The sequence below is a fragment of the Polychytrium aggregatum genome (assembly GCF_025602895.1).
Source record: "Polychytrium aggregatum strain JEL109 chromosome Unknown BJ171scaffold_224, whole genome shotgun sequence".
NCBI lineage: Eukaryota > Fungi > Chytridiomycota > Chytridiomycetes > Polychytriales > Polychytrium > Polychytrium aggregatum.
Window position 1 is genome coordinate 31,424 of NW_026516426.1, and position 15,277 is coordinate 46,700.

General features: G+C 54.0%; 3 protein-coding genes across 3 annotated transcripts; 2 read left to right on the forward strand and 1 right to left on the reverse strand.

Moving 5' to 3' along the window:
- Positions 1 to 11,892: 11,892 nt before the first annotated feature.
- On the forward strand, positions 11,893 to 12,407 carry BJ171DRAFT_549010 (uncharacterized protein). Its single transcript, XM_053113035.1, has one exon. The coding sequence runs from the start codon at positions 12,051 to 12,053 to the stop codon at positions 12,264 to 12,266; it is 216 nt and encodes a 71-aa protein (XP_052961474.1). The 5' UTR covers positions 11,893 to 12,050; the 3' UTR covers positions 12,267 to 12,407.
- A 465-nt stretch (positions 12,408 to 12,872) lies between these two features.
- Positions 12,873 to 14,125, forward strand: BJ171DRAFT_549013 (uncharacterized protein). Its single transcript, XM_053113036.1, has one exon. It carries the CDS (start codon positions 12,986 to 12,988, stop codon positions 13,979 to 13,981), a length of 996 nt encoding a protein of 331 aa, XP_052961475.1. The 5' UTR covers positions 12,873 to 12,985; the 3' UTR covers positions 13,982 to 14,125.
- Positions 14,126 to 14,376: 251 nt separating this feature from the next.
- Positions 14,377 to 15,199, reverse strand: BJ171DRAFT_575624 (uncharacterized protein; the record flags this gene model as incomplete). The annotated part of the gene is made up of 2 exons (XM_053113735.1): positions 14,377 to 14,756; positions 14,923 to 15,199. The coding sequence occupies 2 exons, from the start codon at positions 15,197 to 15,199 to the stop codon at positions 14,467 to 14,469; spliced, it is 567 nt and encodes a 188-aa protein (XP_052961476.1). The 3' UTR covers positions 14,377 to 14,466.
- Positions 15,200 to 15,277: the final 78 nt, after the last annotated feature.

The window sequence follows — 15,277 nt, forward strand, 5'->3', positions numbered from 1 at the left end:
CAACTGGCTTGAGCCCCTTTGAGGCGCTCTACGGATTCCAGCCTGATGTTCCCACCTCCTTGACACTGACCGAGTCCACGGCTGGATTGCCTCCCAAACCAAGTGCCTTTGTCAAAGATCATCAAGTCCGACACAAGATGATCGCCGACGCGCTCACGGATGCGCAACAAGTGATGGCGAAGTACTACGACCGCCGACACCAGGATGTCTCCTTTGAAGTTGGAGACCTTGTCTACCTGGACGCCGACAACATCAAGGTCCCCGAAGCCCAGTCAAAGAAGTTGTTGCCCAAGTACCGAGGACCGTTCAAGATAGCGGCCCGACCCAGTCCCCTCAACTACCTGTTGGACTTGCCACCTGGAAGCAAGCTCCATCCTGTCTTCCATGTGTCCAAGCTGCGTCGCCACACGACCCGCAGTCCAGCACAGTTCCCCGACGCCGACGAAGGTGTCCCGGACGACGCACCACTGGAAGACGACCTCGGACAATACTATACTCAAGAATATGAAGTCGAAAGGATCGTGAGGCACAAGAAAGTGGCTGATGGGTCACTTCGGTTTTATGTCAAGTGGGTTGGTTACCCACACTCGGGCAACACATGGCAAACACTGGAGGACTTGTCCCATGCACCCGAGGAGCTGAGTAAATACGGTAAACACCTCGAGGAGCCCCAAATAAAGAGCACACGCAGGGCTCCTCGCAGGAAGCCTTCTTAAGTGTGGGAGTGTAGGAGATGGTATCTCCGACGCTGTGCTGCGCGTACTGCGCGTACTGCGCGGCGCAGTGGGTCGTGACCTGTGCTGCGCTTTGCGTTTTCACGCACCGCAGGCAGGCCACCGCAGGGTATACCTGCGGGTTGCCCCCGTTCCCCCCGTTTGTCTGGAGTTCGGTTTTATCGTGAATAAACGTAAGTGCTCCCCGAGCTCACCCGTCCGCTAGAGTAGCCTAGCACCGCCCTGTTCTGCCCCGTCCTGTCTTGTCTTGTACCCCCTCCCTCCCCGTCTTGCCCCAACGTCCCAGTAGTGGACGTTACATCCGTCATCAGCATTCCCCAAGCCATCGTCGACCTCATCGCCCACAACGTCAAGTGCTTCAGGGATCACCCGGATTTCAAGCCTCTGAGTGGCAGGGAGAGCCGACGTTTGTACAAATGGTACCGGGCGAATGACTTTTACGAGGCCGAATTTGAAAAAGACGAATACTCCATGTCGGATGATGAATTGGCGGATTTCTGCAGTGAATCGATGGACATTGACGATGATGGTGATGTTTTTGTGCTGGATGATTCTGTTTCCATTCCATCCGAGCTCAATGGTGCGATCTTTGACTTGACTTCTGACTCTGAGGATGAATTGATTGAATAAAGACACTGCTTTGATCCGTGTACATGTACTCTGGGTGATAGGACATGGAGTCTTTGTGTTTGGCGGTCCTTGTAGGACGAGTGACAGGTCGAATCCTTGCCAGCAACCACGTGATCCGGCTGGATCCGATTCGATCCGCGGTTTGGACAGGCTCGGTGATCTTCGTCTCGGGTTGGATGCGGATTCCCCCTACCTCCCCAGCTGTAAGGAGTGAACAAGCGCAAGGACGAAGACCAAGTGCTTGGTATGAGCTTTATTAGCTTTTAGCCCCGAACACCAAAGAACAAGTTTTGTTCGAACTGGTGTTCAACATAGGCTCAGACATGCAGGGCTATTTATAGACCGGGAGAAGGTCGAGGGGCAAAAGTGGGCGAGAAGGGTGGAGCATCACAGAGAAGCGAGAAGGGGGTGCGAGAGTGGCTGGTGTGCAAGCGAGAGAGGCTTGGCACAGCCCGGGGACATGTGCCGAGCGGTGGGGGAGGCAGGAAACCAGTAGACGCGGGTGGCAACGGCGCGTGCTCATGCATGGGGGCAAACAAACACGTGGGGACTCATGATTGGTGCGGAGGGCGAGAGCATGCGGGACAATCTCATTGGTCCGTTGTGATGCTGGTCATCACACTATCTCCTCCTTAAACTACGGCGTGTTCCATCTTGAGTTCTCCTGGGGCCAGGCTTGTCTGGGTAGCGTCGGTGGTACTCCGCGGCCACCGTTGGGGCAAAGACAATGTCGGCGGGCTCCCAACTTCGATCGGTGACCGGGTAGCCTTTCCAATCGATGAGATAGTGCAGCTTTCCGCGCACGAACTTGGAGTCTAAGATCTCTTCGACCTCCCACTCCAAGTTCCCATCGATGACCACCGCAGGGGGCGGCGCTTGCACCCGACCCGGAAGCGAGTTCTTCTTGTAGGGCTCAAGAAGAGACACATGGAACACCGGGTGCACCTTTATGTCCTTTGGCAAGTCCAGGCGGAAAGCCAATGTCCCGACGGCCTCGAGGATGGTGAATGGTCCAATCCTCTGGTAATCCAGCTTCTTGCTTGGGCGAGTGGTGCTGATGTTACGAGTCAGCACCCAGACTTGATCGCCCGGACGCAAGTCGGGAGCCTGGGACCTCCGGAGATCTGAGAAGTGCTTGTAGTCAGACTTTGCCTTCTCAAGATTCTCCTTCAACAGTGCCAGGTTCCGCTGGAGATGTTCAACCCTCTCCGTGGCAGAGGGAACATCAGGGCCGCCAGCGACAACGGGGACTTCGAACCTTGGGTGGAACCCATAGGTGTTAGAGTCCAAAGGGGACTCAACGGCAAAAGAAGAAGTGAGCTCGAAGTGAGCTCAGGGAAAGCAAGGGTAGAGTCCGAAGTGGACTCGGAGAGGGAGCGAGGGAAGCAAAGATCCGTTCAAGATAAGACTTGTCTCGAAATGAGACGTGAGGAACACTCAGAGAATAAAGTAGAAGGCACTTTATTTAGTCCTATTTTGAACGCTAAGGTTCGACTACACATCGCGGGGGTCAGGCTATTTATAGACAAGTCCGGACTTGGCAGCGAAGGGCGGCCAAGGGAGGGAAAAGTGGGCGATCGAGCAGGGCGAAGGGGGCGATGCACGAACGAGGGCCGAGAAGGACCACCGAGACAGGCAGAGAACCAAAGCGAGAGAGGCGCAAGCAAAAGCGAAGCACCTGGCAGGAGAAACGTGCAAAGGCGAAGCAATGTGACTCAACGTCCAAGAAGCGGATTGGTCAAGTATAAGGTTGGGGCAAATGCATGCGAGATGAACAAGAGATCGGGGCGGTCAGGCAGGTCATGAGTCACCGGTGGGGGGACACATGACCGGCAGCCGAATTGCAACCAATCGCAGCAAGGCGCGTGCACAAACAAACCGGCGCGTGCGAAGAAGACAAAGGAAGCGGAGCAGCACGGGAAAACGGAAGTGCGGAAGGAGCGGAAAAGACAGGCAAAAGGCGGAAAATCGGAGGGGAACTGCAAGGCTACACACAAACAAACAGAAAGGCAAAAGAATAGCCAAGTGTGCAGTTAAAGTGGAGAACAAGCAGGAGCTATCCCTAACATCATCCCCTTCCTTAGCGACGAACTCCGGACGTCGCCTTCGGCTTTGAGGGATAGCGAAGGTGGAAGTCAGCAACAAGATCAGTGGCGTGGGAAACATTGGCAGCGGGCTCCCAAGACCGGTCAGTCTCGGAATAGCCCTTCCACTGAACCAAGTACTGTAAGCGACCACGGAAGAGCCGAGAATCGAGAACAGTCTCGACCTCAAACTCTTCCTGGGAGTTAACAAGAATGGGAGGTGGTTCTGGTTGGGTGAACTCGGGAACAATGTCCTTCGTTCGGGGTTCAAGGAGGGATACATGGAAAACGGGGTGAACTTTAAGTGTGGAAGGGAGTTTAAGCTCAAAGGCAACGGGGTTGATGCGGCGAAGAACTTTAAAGGGGCCAAGCTTTTTCTGGTCAAGCTTGTTGGAGGGACGAAGGGTGCGAATGTGGCGACGATCCAGAAAAACGAGGTCGCCAACGGAGATGTCGGGAGTGGGGAGACGGGATTTGTTGGCCTGCACAGTGTAGGACTCTTGGGCAACCCGGAGGTTGGCCTTGAGATCCTCGAGAACGGTCTGAAGTCGGTCGACACGTTCTTCGGCAGAGGGCACAACAGAGGGATCACGAATGATAGAGGGATCGAAAATGGGGTGATGGCCATGGACTGCAAAGAAGGGAGTCATGCCAGTGGAGGTGTTTTCCGAGTTGTTGTAAGTGAACTCGGCAAGGGGAAGGTGAAGGGTCCAGTCGTCTTGCAGGTAATTGCAATGGATACGCAAATACTGCTCGATGACCTGGTTGAGAACCTCGGTCGAACCGTCGGTCTCGGGGTGGAAGGCAGAAGAAAGGGAAATCTTCGTCTTCAGAAGCTCATTGAAGCGCCTCCAGAAGGCCGAAGTAAACTGAGTTCCTCGGTCCGAAACAATAGACCGGGGACAACCATGCAAGCGGAAGATGTGGGAGAGGAAGAGTTCGGCGGTTTGCTCGCCTGTAACCGTCTTCGTGGTGGGCACAAAGTGTGCTTGTTTGGACAGGCGGTCCTTAACCACGAAGATCGAGTCAAAACCGTTCGAAGGTGGGAGATCCGTGATGAAGTCCATCGACAGGTCCCACCAACGTTCGGAAGGAACGGGGAGAGGATGAAGTAAACCATAAGGGGAGTGACGGGACGGCTTGGCTCGCTGGCACGCTTCACAATTAGCAATGAAGCGACGCACAGACTTACGAAGCCGGGGCCAGTGAAAGTCCCGGGAGACGAGCTCAACGGTCTTGGCAAGACCAAAGTGACCAGCGGCAGCGGAGCAGTGACGTTGCTCAAACACTTTGAGCTGGAGCTCGGGGGAAGGGACAACGATCAGGTCTTTAAAGTAAAGGAGACCGTCACGGAAGGAGTAATCGCCATCAAGACGTTTGGCGTTAAAGTCAGAAAGGAGGGAACAAGAAAGGGTGGCAGCTCGAATCTCGGAAAGAAAGTCGGGATTCGAGCCGATAACAGTGATGCTGTCGAGAGAAATAGACTCGAACAGCTGAAGGAAGTTGGTGGAGTGGAGGGAGTCACCAGGCTTTATCTCAAAGTCAGAACGGCGACTGAGAGCATCGGCTTTGGTGTTGAGACGACCAGGGCGGTGGTAAATGCGAAAAGCAAAGTCAGAAAGGAATTGGGCCCACCGGAACTGGCGGCGAGAAAGTTGAGAAGCGGCAGTGAACCGGGTAAGGTTCTGATGATCAGAGAAAACAAGAGTGGGAATATCAGGGTCGGCAGCCATCAAGTAATGACGCCAGGCGGTAAAGGAATCGACAATGGCGAGGAGCTCTTTGTCGTGAGTGTCATAATTCACCTCGGCGGGACGGAATTGCCGAGAGTGAAAAGCAACGGGGTGAAGAGCGCCGTCAGGGTCAAACTGAGAAAGGACGGCACCCAAAGCAAAGTCAGAAGCATCGGGCTCGATGACAGCGGGTTTAGAGAAATCAAAGTATCGAAGAATAGGTGCGGAAGTGAAGGAAAGTTTAAGAGAATCAAAAGCCTCTTGGGCCTCGGGAGACCAAGAGAAGGTGGAGGATTTGGTAGTGAGGGAAGTCAAAGGACGAGCAAGTGCGGAAAAGTCCTTGACGAAGCGGCGGTAAAAGTTTGCGAAACCAATAAAGACTTGGATATCGCGAGCAGAAGAGGGAACAGGCCAAAGGGAAACGGCCTCGACCTTGGCAGGGTCCATTTTGATGCCATCGGCAGAAATGATCATGCCGAGAAAGTCAACTTCAGAAAGGTCAAAAGAACACTTGGCCGGATTGACCTTAAGGGAGTGTTCACGAAGGCGAGAGAGAACAAGCTTAACATGCTCCTCATGCTCCTGGGGATCTTTTGAGAAGATCAGGATGTCGTCAAGATAAATGACAACACAGACACCAAGGAGGTCCGAGAAGATGTCGTTCATAAAAAACTGAAAAGCAGCGGGGGCATTCGAAAGACCAAAGGGGATAACATTGTACTCAAATGAGCCAGATTTGCAAACAAAAGCAGTCTTCCACTCATCGCCCTTCTTGACACGAACCAAGTGGTAAGCATCAGGAAGGTCGAGGTGTGAGAAGACGCGGGCAGAAGAAAGTTTATCCAGAAGATCCTGGAAGAGGGGAAGTGGGTAACGGTTCTTCTTCGTGATGGCATTGAGGCCTCGGTAGTCGACGCAAAGGCGAAGACCACCATTGGGCTTCTTCACGAAGAAGCAGGGAGCACCAACGGGAGAAGAGGATTTGGAGATCCAACCACGTGCGAGGGCGTTGGTCAGATACTCCGAAAGAGCAGATTCCTCGGCCGGGGACAAAGGATAGACTTTCCCCGGCTTTGGCAAACGAGGTTCCTTTCCATCCTCGGTCCGTACAAACTCAATGGACAAGTCATACGGACGATGAGGAGGCAAGGAAGAAGGAGGGTCAGACTTGAGGCTGAAAACGTCGCCAAACTCATTGTATTTGAGTGGGACGCCTCGAGAGTCAACAGGGGTGCCAGACTCGGCATACACCTTCGTCGTGAGCACGGACCTTATCGACACCGTAGGATACGTCTCCGGCGAAGGAGGACGGATATCCATTTGGGCAGCGAAAATGTCGAGCTTGTCTTCCCGTGCAAGACGGAGAAGACTCGCCGCATTAACGAGCTCAATGTCGGGTGAAGATAAAGCCGTTGGCTCTTCAGAAAGCGAAGCAGAGTCAAGGCGGGAAGAAAGGGAAGGCGAAGTGCCAAAGGAGGGAACCGGTGTAAGGGAAGGACCGGAGGGAGGAGGAGTCAAAGGCGAAGTGCCCGAAGGGGGAGGCGAGGAGCCGGAAGCGGACGGAGTGTCCAAGGAAGAAGCAGAGACATCCGCGAGGATGTGTCCATCAGCAAGGCAAGAGGGATCGGAGAATGAAAGGGAGAGGGACTTCCAATTAACAACTGGATTATGCAAGCGCATCCAGGGAAGACCAAGAGTGATGGGAGTGGTGGAGAGTCGAGTCACAAGAAAAGAAATCGACTCGGTGTGGGAACCAATGGTCAGAGTCAAAGGCGCGGTTTGGAAACGAATGAAACCGGCCGAAGAACCATCAGCAAGGGAAACGGAGTAAGGAGTAGAAAGAGGGATAAGAGAGAGTTTATGGAGATCGGCAAAGGCAGGATCAATGAGGGCAAGAGCGGAACATCCATCATCAATAAAAACAGAAAGGGAGATGGAGACCGGGCCAGAAAGACTCATGACGATAAGAGTGGCCGGAAGAAGAAGCTTATCGTCCGATAGTGACGAGTCAGAGGGGGAAGATGTTCGTATCGCCGAACAGACCACCTCGCTTACTTGCGAGGTGCTGCTCGGCTGTGAGCATTTCCCGAGTTCCGTTTGACCAGAACCGGGCACTGCTGAACATCGCGACTGCCGGGACAAGACTTTTCCCCGCAGTACAAGCAGAGACCCTGCTCACGACGTCGCTTTTTCTCGACGTCGGAGAGCTTAGCAGGGCGGACCGAGACAGAGTCAAGGTCCATGGGAGTGGGTGCAGAAGAGGAGGAAGAAGAAACATGCGCGGGAGAATGGTGGTGATGGGGAGCAGAGCGAGAAGAAGGAGGAGGAGGTTGGGAACGGGAGGAGACCTTGAGACGATGGAGGGCATCGTCGTACTCGACCGCTGCCTTGATCAACTCGGGCAAGGAAGCGGGAGCGGGGCGGAGACCGATGAGGTGGAACTTGACCTCAGACTTCAAACCCTCCTTGAAGAAGTGCATCTTGGTGGGTTCGTCAGTCTGGACGCGGGCGGCGAGCTGGACGAAGCGGGTGGCGAAGGCTTGGCAGGACTTGAGCTGGACCAAGCGTTTGAGGTCGTTCAAGGCCTTATCTTGCGAGGAGGCCGTGTCCTCACCGAAGGTCGACTTGAGGGCAACTTCAAAATCCGCGAAGGAAGCCGGGAAGCGGTTGGCCATATAAAAGGCGGCCTCGTACCATTTGAAAGCTTCGCCGCGGAGGAAGGAGGTGGCATAAAGGACCTTCTGGCGCTCGGGCGCAAAGAAGGCAGGATCGGCGAGGAAGACGAGGTGGCACTGGGCGAGGAAGGCCGTCGTCTCGTCGCGGGAACCTAGGAACTCCTTGGGCTTGTTCACCTGGTAGACCTGGCGGGGAGCGGCGGCGGGAGCTTGCAGATCTTGGATCTGACGATGGAGAGCAGCGTTCTGGGTCATGAGGGCGTTCATACGCTCCTCCATGCGCGCCAGGTACGCATTGAGATCTGCCGGGGGTGCAGCAGGCTCAGCCATCGGATCGACGAGGGAAAGAGAGGCGAAAGAAGAAGAAAGGCCGGGAAGCCAAGAGGGAGCGTTCAAAATGATGTTAGAGTCCAAAGGGGACTCAACGGCAAAAGAAGAAGTGAGCTCGAAGTGAGCTCAGGGAAAGCAAGGGTAGAGTCCGAAGTGGACTCGGAGAGGGAGCGAGGGAAGCAAAGATCCGTTCAAGATAAGACTTGTCTCGAAATGAGACGTGAGGAACACTCAGAGAATAAAGTAGAAGGCACTTTATTTAGTCCTATTTTGAACGCTAAGGTTCGACTACACATCGCGGGGGTCAGGCTATTTATAGACAAGTCCGGACTTGGCAGCGAAGGGCGGCCAAGGGAGGGAAAAGTGGGCGATCGAGCAGGGCGAAGGGGGCGATGCACGAACGAGGGCCGAGAAGGACCACCGAGACAGGCAGAGAACCAAAGCGAGAGAGGCGCAAGCAAAAGCGAAGCACCTGGCAGGAGAAACGTGCAAAGGCGAAGCAATGTGACTCAACGTCCAAGAAGCGGATTGGTCAAGTATAAGGTTGGGGCAAATGCATGCGAGATGAACAAGAGATCGGGGCGGTCAGGCAGGTCATGAGTCACCGGTGGGGGGACACATGACCGGCAGCCGAATTGCAACCAATCGCAGCAAGGCGCGTGCACAAACAAACCGGCGCGTGCGAAGAAGACAAAGGAAGCGGAGCAGCGCGGGAAAACGGAAGTGCGGAAGGAGCGGAAAAGACAGGCAAAAGGCGGAAAATCGGAGGGGAACTGCAAGGCTACACACAAACAAACAGAAAGGCAAAAGAATAGCCAAGTGTGCAGTCAAAGTGGAGAACAAGCAGGAGCTATCCCTAACATATGGAGTGCGTTGTATTGATCCGACTGCCTACGTTCGATAGCGCGACACATCTCCTCATTCAGTCGTCCACGATCTTCTTTCAGATCTTCGGTTCCCCTCACGAGCCTGGGGATGATTCTGTTTCGAATGGTCGCCACGAACAGTGTCTCCTTTCGGTGGGTCAGGCGAGAGACTTCACTGGCCAATACTGGTACGACTTTGTACAGGCTCTGGTGGCTTGTGTAGCGAAAGCTGTAGAGCTGCTCGGCATGGTGTGTGAAGGATTTCCTCAGATCAACGAGGAGTGTATCGGAGAGGGGATTCTCCATCAGCTTCATGCACTCGTCAACGTGTGTATGCCTTTTCACACCCTTGGGGGCAACCAGTACCAGATTGCAGAATCGACGGAGGAGAGACCAATACCGATCGAGAATGTGTGTCTCGCAGTTGACTGCATAGGTTTTGATGGCCAGATCTATGACTTGGGACCCAGTACCCTTTGGAAGGGATACTGGAGGTAGGACACACGAATCGCTCCATGTACTTCGATACAGTTCATATGTGTCGAGGAGATGCCTGTCATCTTCTGGGGTGTTCGTCCTGGCACCCACTGTTCCTCTCTGCACCATGTTGAAGCACTTTCGAACGAACGAAGGATCGCTCGACGACACAGTGGGGATGGTGATGCCCTCCTCCAAGCATCGCCTGAGATGCAGCTCCAGGAGCCGAGATGCTTCGTACTGCACGTGTGTCATGGCCCGGACAGTCTCCTCGATCTTGTCGTGCAAGGCGCCGTTCTTGATGATGGCGTCAAGAGTGCACTTGATGATCGAGTACTCGGCCTTGGCATACTCGTTTGGTTCACAGGCAGGCAACGTGGAGCTCCAGAGAGGTTTGTTCGCTGAACATTTGGAGCTGTTGCTTCTCCCATGACCCTCCTGTTTGCAGGTCGGGCAGATCAGGACCTTGGGTGCAGGCATCTCGACCACGAGGGCCGGAACAGCGATGTCTTCACTGGACTCGTCTGGAGGGGGTGCTTGGCAAACGGCCCCAAAGACAGACGCTGAGTCAGAAGGGGGGGCCAACTCGGTTCGGGCCTTGCACTTCTTGGTGAAGGGCTTGACATGGTTGGTCAGACCACAGGCACGACACGATTTGATGACTAGTTTCTTGGCAGCATGTTCGTCGCGGGGCTGCCCAGGATCTGGATTTGGGTCGGGAGGAGATTTTTTCTTGCGGGGAGGCATCTGTCGCGATTTCGACACCCCGTTGATTCTACCCATAGGCAAGAAAAAACCAAGGGTGAATTTGACGCACTTTTTCGATGGTATGATTCACGCCCAGAAACGCATCGCGCGCTCAATCAGCCGTGGGAAGACATCTGGAAGCACCCTCCGCACGGCGGACTCGAACAGGGTCACCATCCCGATCCTGAACCCCTCGGAGGCATTCAGCGTTGCTGCCTTCCTGTACTGATGCTTCACAATCCCAAAGAAGTTCTCGATGGGATTGAAGTCGGGCGAGGCAGGTGGGGTGAAGATCACTGACCATCCTCGGCGCTCGATGCAGTCCAGGACAGCCCTTGTCTTGTGCATGCTGACATTGTCCATCACAATCACAGAGTCGTCTGGGAAGCTCGCTCGCTCAAAGAACTCGACCATCGAGTGTGTCTTGAATGATGTGGGGATGTACATGCGATGCAGCACACCAGAGTGGTTGATGGCAAATGCAGCCGAGACAGACTTGTGCTTCATGTGATTGCGCTGGCGAAGCGGAGCACCCTTCGGTGAGTATCCGTAGAGAGAGAAAATGGATCTCCTGATCCCTGTCTCGTCGACAAAAACCAATCGTCGTGGGTCGATGGAGCGGACCTGGTCCCTGAACTGTGCCACTCGCTCATCCAGTCGCTTGGACTTGTAGAGGTGTGTTGCCCTCTTGTGTGAGAGACCTGCTCGCTGGATGGCAGTGTGGCAGAGTGAGAGTGATACTTTCCTCTGGAGGATGGACTCGAGCTTGCATCGCAGCACAGGACCAGTCTGGAACGGGTCCTGTTCAATCAGGGTGCGAATGACTGGACATGCCTGCTCGAAGAAAGTGGATCTGCGAGCTGGGACCCGGGATGGGTCATCCAGCTTGCATCCTCGGTGCCATCGATGGATGGTGCTCTTGGATACACTGAATATGGAGGCGACCTTACGCAGGCTATGGATGAGATCGTAGCATCGCAATGCGGCGGTGCGAAAGTCGGATGTGTGGCGAATGGTCATGGTCAGCGCGCGATGGTTTTGGGTAACAAAATATTCGATCAATGGTCAAAACCCGGGTGTCCCGTTTTTTATTGGATTGGCTGTCAAGCGACTCGATCTCCACAGCAAGCGACAGCGCACCGTCCACGAGATGTGCAAGCGAGTCATCGACCAGGCACCAAAGGAGACCGAAGTGGTGATTGCCTTTGGGAATGCCTCCTGGAAACAGGGGAAGGGATACGCATCCAGTCCCAGGAGACTCAGGTTTGCCAAGTACTTTGAGCAATTCCACCACCACCAGAGACGATCACCAGACCAATCCGTCTCCAAGATCCATGTGTGCTCGGTGAACGAGTTCAACACATCCCAGGTGTGCTCACATTGTCGGGAAGCCAAGCGACTCGAGTCACCCGAGTATCTTGATATCGAGAAACCACACTTTGTCCGGAGCTGTGCAAGCTGCCATACGCTGTGGGATCGAGACATCAATGCAGCCAGGAACATGATCTCGGTATGCCAGTCGATCATCGCCACAGGAGATCGACCGAGTGTATTCAAGACTGTGCTTCCGGACCCACCCAAAACAAAGAGATTGCCAACCAGGACGGGAAACAATCGCACGACCTGCCCACTGGGGTCTACGGATCAGCAGACCTGTGTCGCTGATGCCAGGAAGTGACTGTCCCGTTTCTTTCTGGTTTGACTGTATCACCGCCTCCGCCCTGTGAGTAATATCGAATCATCGTAGCTGCCAGATGATCACAGAAAAAGACGAATGCGTTTTTTTCTGTGGTATCAGAAGCAAGATTTCGAAATGAACTGGGAATACATCGGAATAGCCTTTTCATTTGTGTTGCTGTCGTGTATCACCGTTGGCCTTACGAAATCATACGGGTCCTACATCCCTTACGGAACGCTCATCGGACTTGGCTTGTGTCTGGCATCGATGATCGTCGCGATTGCGTTGTTTGCAGTTGGCTTCAAGCAATGAAAGGCTGGCCTCCTCTCATACGAGCCCGTTGCTGAGCCCGTTGCTGAGCCCGAAGAGCATCATTTATCCGAGCCCGTTGTCGAGCCCTATGCTCAGCCCGGTTACCCGACTCTGGATCAACCTGGAAAATTGTCCCCGGATCAACCTGAAACGCCGCTCTGTAATTTGCCTCTCGGAAAGCCCGGCGGTGTGCCTCTTCCACAGTCAGTTCTGGTGCCCATTGCTCAGCCTTTGACCAGGCCTCTTGGCGATTGCGTTCATACGCAGGATAAAGGATGTGATAAATCTGAGTTATGTGGTCAAGTTCAGGTCGCGATCGATATGTCGATGCAGGTTGCTCTGTTTGATCAGTCTCAGTCGTCTCTGTTTGTTCAGGGAGGGTCGTCTCTTCTGTGCGATCGTCTGCGAGGCTCAAGTCGACGCCATTGATCACGTCAGAGAGTGTATTGATGCCATGGTCTTGCTCCCACTGAAAGGCTTCTGAGGGCAGTTCAGGACGAGCACTGGTTCGATGGGAGTAGGAGTGGGGGTGTTCTACTCCAGGCCCCCCATAGTCGGTGCTATCATCGACATTCCCCCCGTATACGCGCCGTCCAGCAATATATTGTGGGTATTGCTTGCCGTTGTATTGGGTCCGATCCATTGTGGCTGTCTTGGACAAACAAAAAAAACGCAGTAAAGACTCCGAAACCATCAAGAGCACGACCCAAGCAGCAACCATGGAGTCCGCCGTCATCAGCAGCGACTGGGTGGATGTGGGAGAGATTGCCCAGCATTTCCAGACTGAAACTGGCCGCAAGCGTGGAGGAGTCGTCTTTTTCGACGAGGCTCTGTGTGAGCTCGCGGAAATACCGGCTATGCGTTTGATGATGTCCGAGATGCTCGCATGCCTCAGTTCTCGCCTGCGTGAACAAACCCGACACGAGCAACAACAACCCATCATTCTCGATCAGCAGCTCGCCCTCCTCAAACGAGAGCTGATGCAGAGCATTCAGAGACTGCATTCACAGCCCGCCCCCATCGACCCAGCATACACGCTATCGCTCGAGAAGCTCGATAGCGCCGTTACCCGCCTATCCGGCCGCTTTGATGATTGGGCGGTCGCCAAGACGTCCAACAAGGTCATTGGCCAACTGGGCGAGATCCGTCTTCTCGATATTCTCTGTGAAACCTTCCATCGAGACGAGGGCTTTGCCATCCAGGATACTCGCAGCAAAGCACACCACTGTGATATCGCTATCACCCATCCAGATCATCCACCTATTCACGTCGAGGTCAAGGCCCATGGCGAATTCAATGGTGCCTCGGTCGCTCGTCAGTGCGTCGATCGCTTTTGCAGCGATATCACCGGGCTCGGCTCCCATGGTATCCTTGTGAGCCTCTACACTGGCATTGTGGGTCACAAGGCAAGCATGGACATTGAGTTGCTTCCTTGTGGCAAGTTTGTCGTGTATTTGTCGAACAACAGGTTCGATGGCCAGAGCATCCGACAAGCAGTTATGCTGATCTACAAGTTGGATGCCCACACGCAGCAACCCAAAGCAGACGGGAGCGATGGTCTCGTCCTGTCAAACAACAAGCTCAAGCAGATCCAATCCTTCGTCAGAGACACTGCATTTCGAATTGAGATGACCAAATCGCACCTCAAAGAGGCCACGAAGAGTCTTAATGAGATTTCGCTCTCGATGTTGGATGACTTGCTGCGTTCCCCTTGAAGTCTTTTGTATTTTTTCGGTTGGATTGACAGAAAGCGGATCATGACCAGCGTATCCACCGACTACTTGCAACAGTGCAACCAGGCATTAGACCAATACAACACCATAGCCACCCAGAATGTTCAAATAAGCAATTATAATACTTCCATGGCCCAAAAGGCTGGCCAAGCATATACAGTCTGGACACAGCAAAAGCAAGCTGCCCAGCAGAGACATCAGGACTGGGTAAACATGGCGGGGCAGTATGCATCATGGAGCACCAAGAAGCAGCAGCTGGCAACGGAGACCAAGCAAACGGTTCACTCTGGCTGCTTCCCCGACCCGGCTGGGTGGTGTGCGAGCGACTATGGGCCTGGTTGGAGTAAACCGGGCGGAATCACCGGGTCGGGGTGCTATCAGTTCCCTCTGTGTATGCGGACCGATGCACAGGTTACCGCTGATCTGAATGCTGCCGGATATCTGGCTGCAGAACCACCTCCATTCACTCAGCCAGCCCCCCAGGACAACACAGGCCCATATGCCCACAAGGAGCAAATCACCAATAATGTCGATATCAATTGCTGTGCAAACATTCTAAATCTGACGCCAGGGAGCAGCGCGGTAAATATAGCGCAGCAATGCTCGCAGAGCATCAAGCAGTATCTATCCAACCCGACGCCGTCCGCGAGCACCTCGGCACCAGCGCCAGCACCAGCACCAGCATCGATTCCGGCACCATTGAAGCCGGTATCTGCATCAAGCAGCAGCGGATCATCGACGACCGCTTCATTATCGACTACGGTCATTGTTGCTATAGTTGCCTTTGCCATTGTTTTGGTATGCTGCTGCTCGTCGCTTGGTGGGCTGATAATTTCATTGTCGAATCCCACCAAAGTCCCCACCCCCCAATGATTGCGCTTCATGGCCAGCAAACACGGGTTCATGATGCACCTCCAATATACCAACATTCTTGACCGCGTTGGCTTTCGAAAAGTGGACGGTCTGGTTGTTATTGAACCGCACCGACTTTTTCATTTGAGCTCGTGCTCGCTTGCGGATGGCTGATTTCTTGGGCAAGGGCTTTGTCGATGCAGACCCACCGGGTTTGGAGCTCGATGGGAGTTTCTTGAGAGTGACTCGTTTGGATCGCTTTGACTTGAGCTTCTTTGAGAGGCTCTTGATTCCCTTGGGCTTTCGGCCCTTGACCGGAGTCTGGTCGCTTGAACTTGCCGCGTTCATTTTGGATCTACAAATATAGCGTGATACGGTATTGCCTGGAAAAAATGGCAGATTCAACCCTGATCAACGCATTTCTGT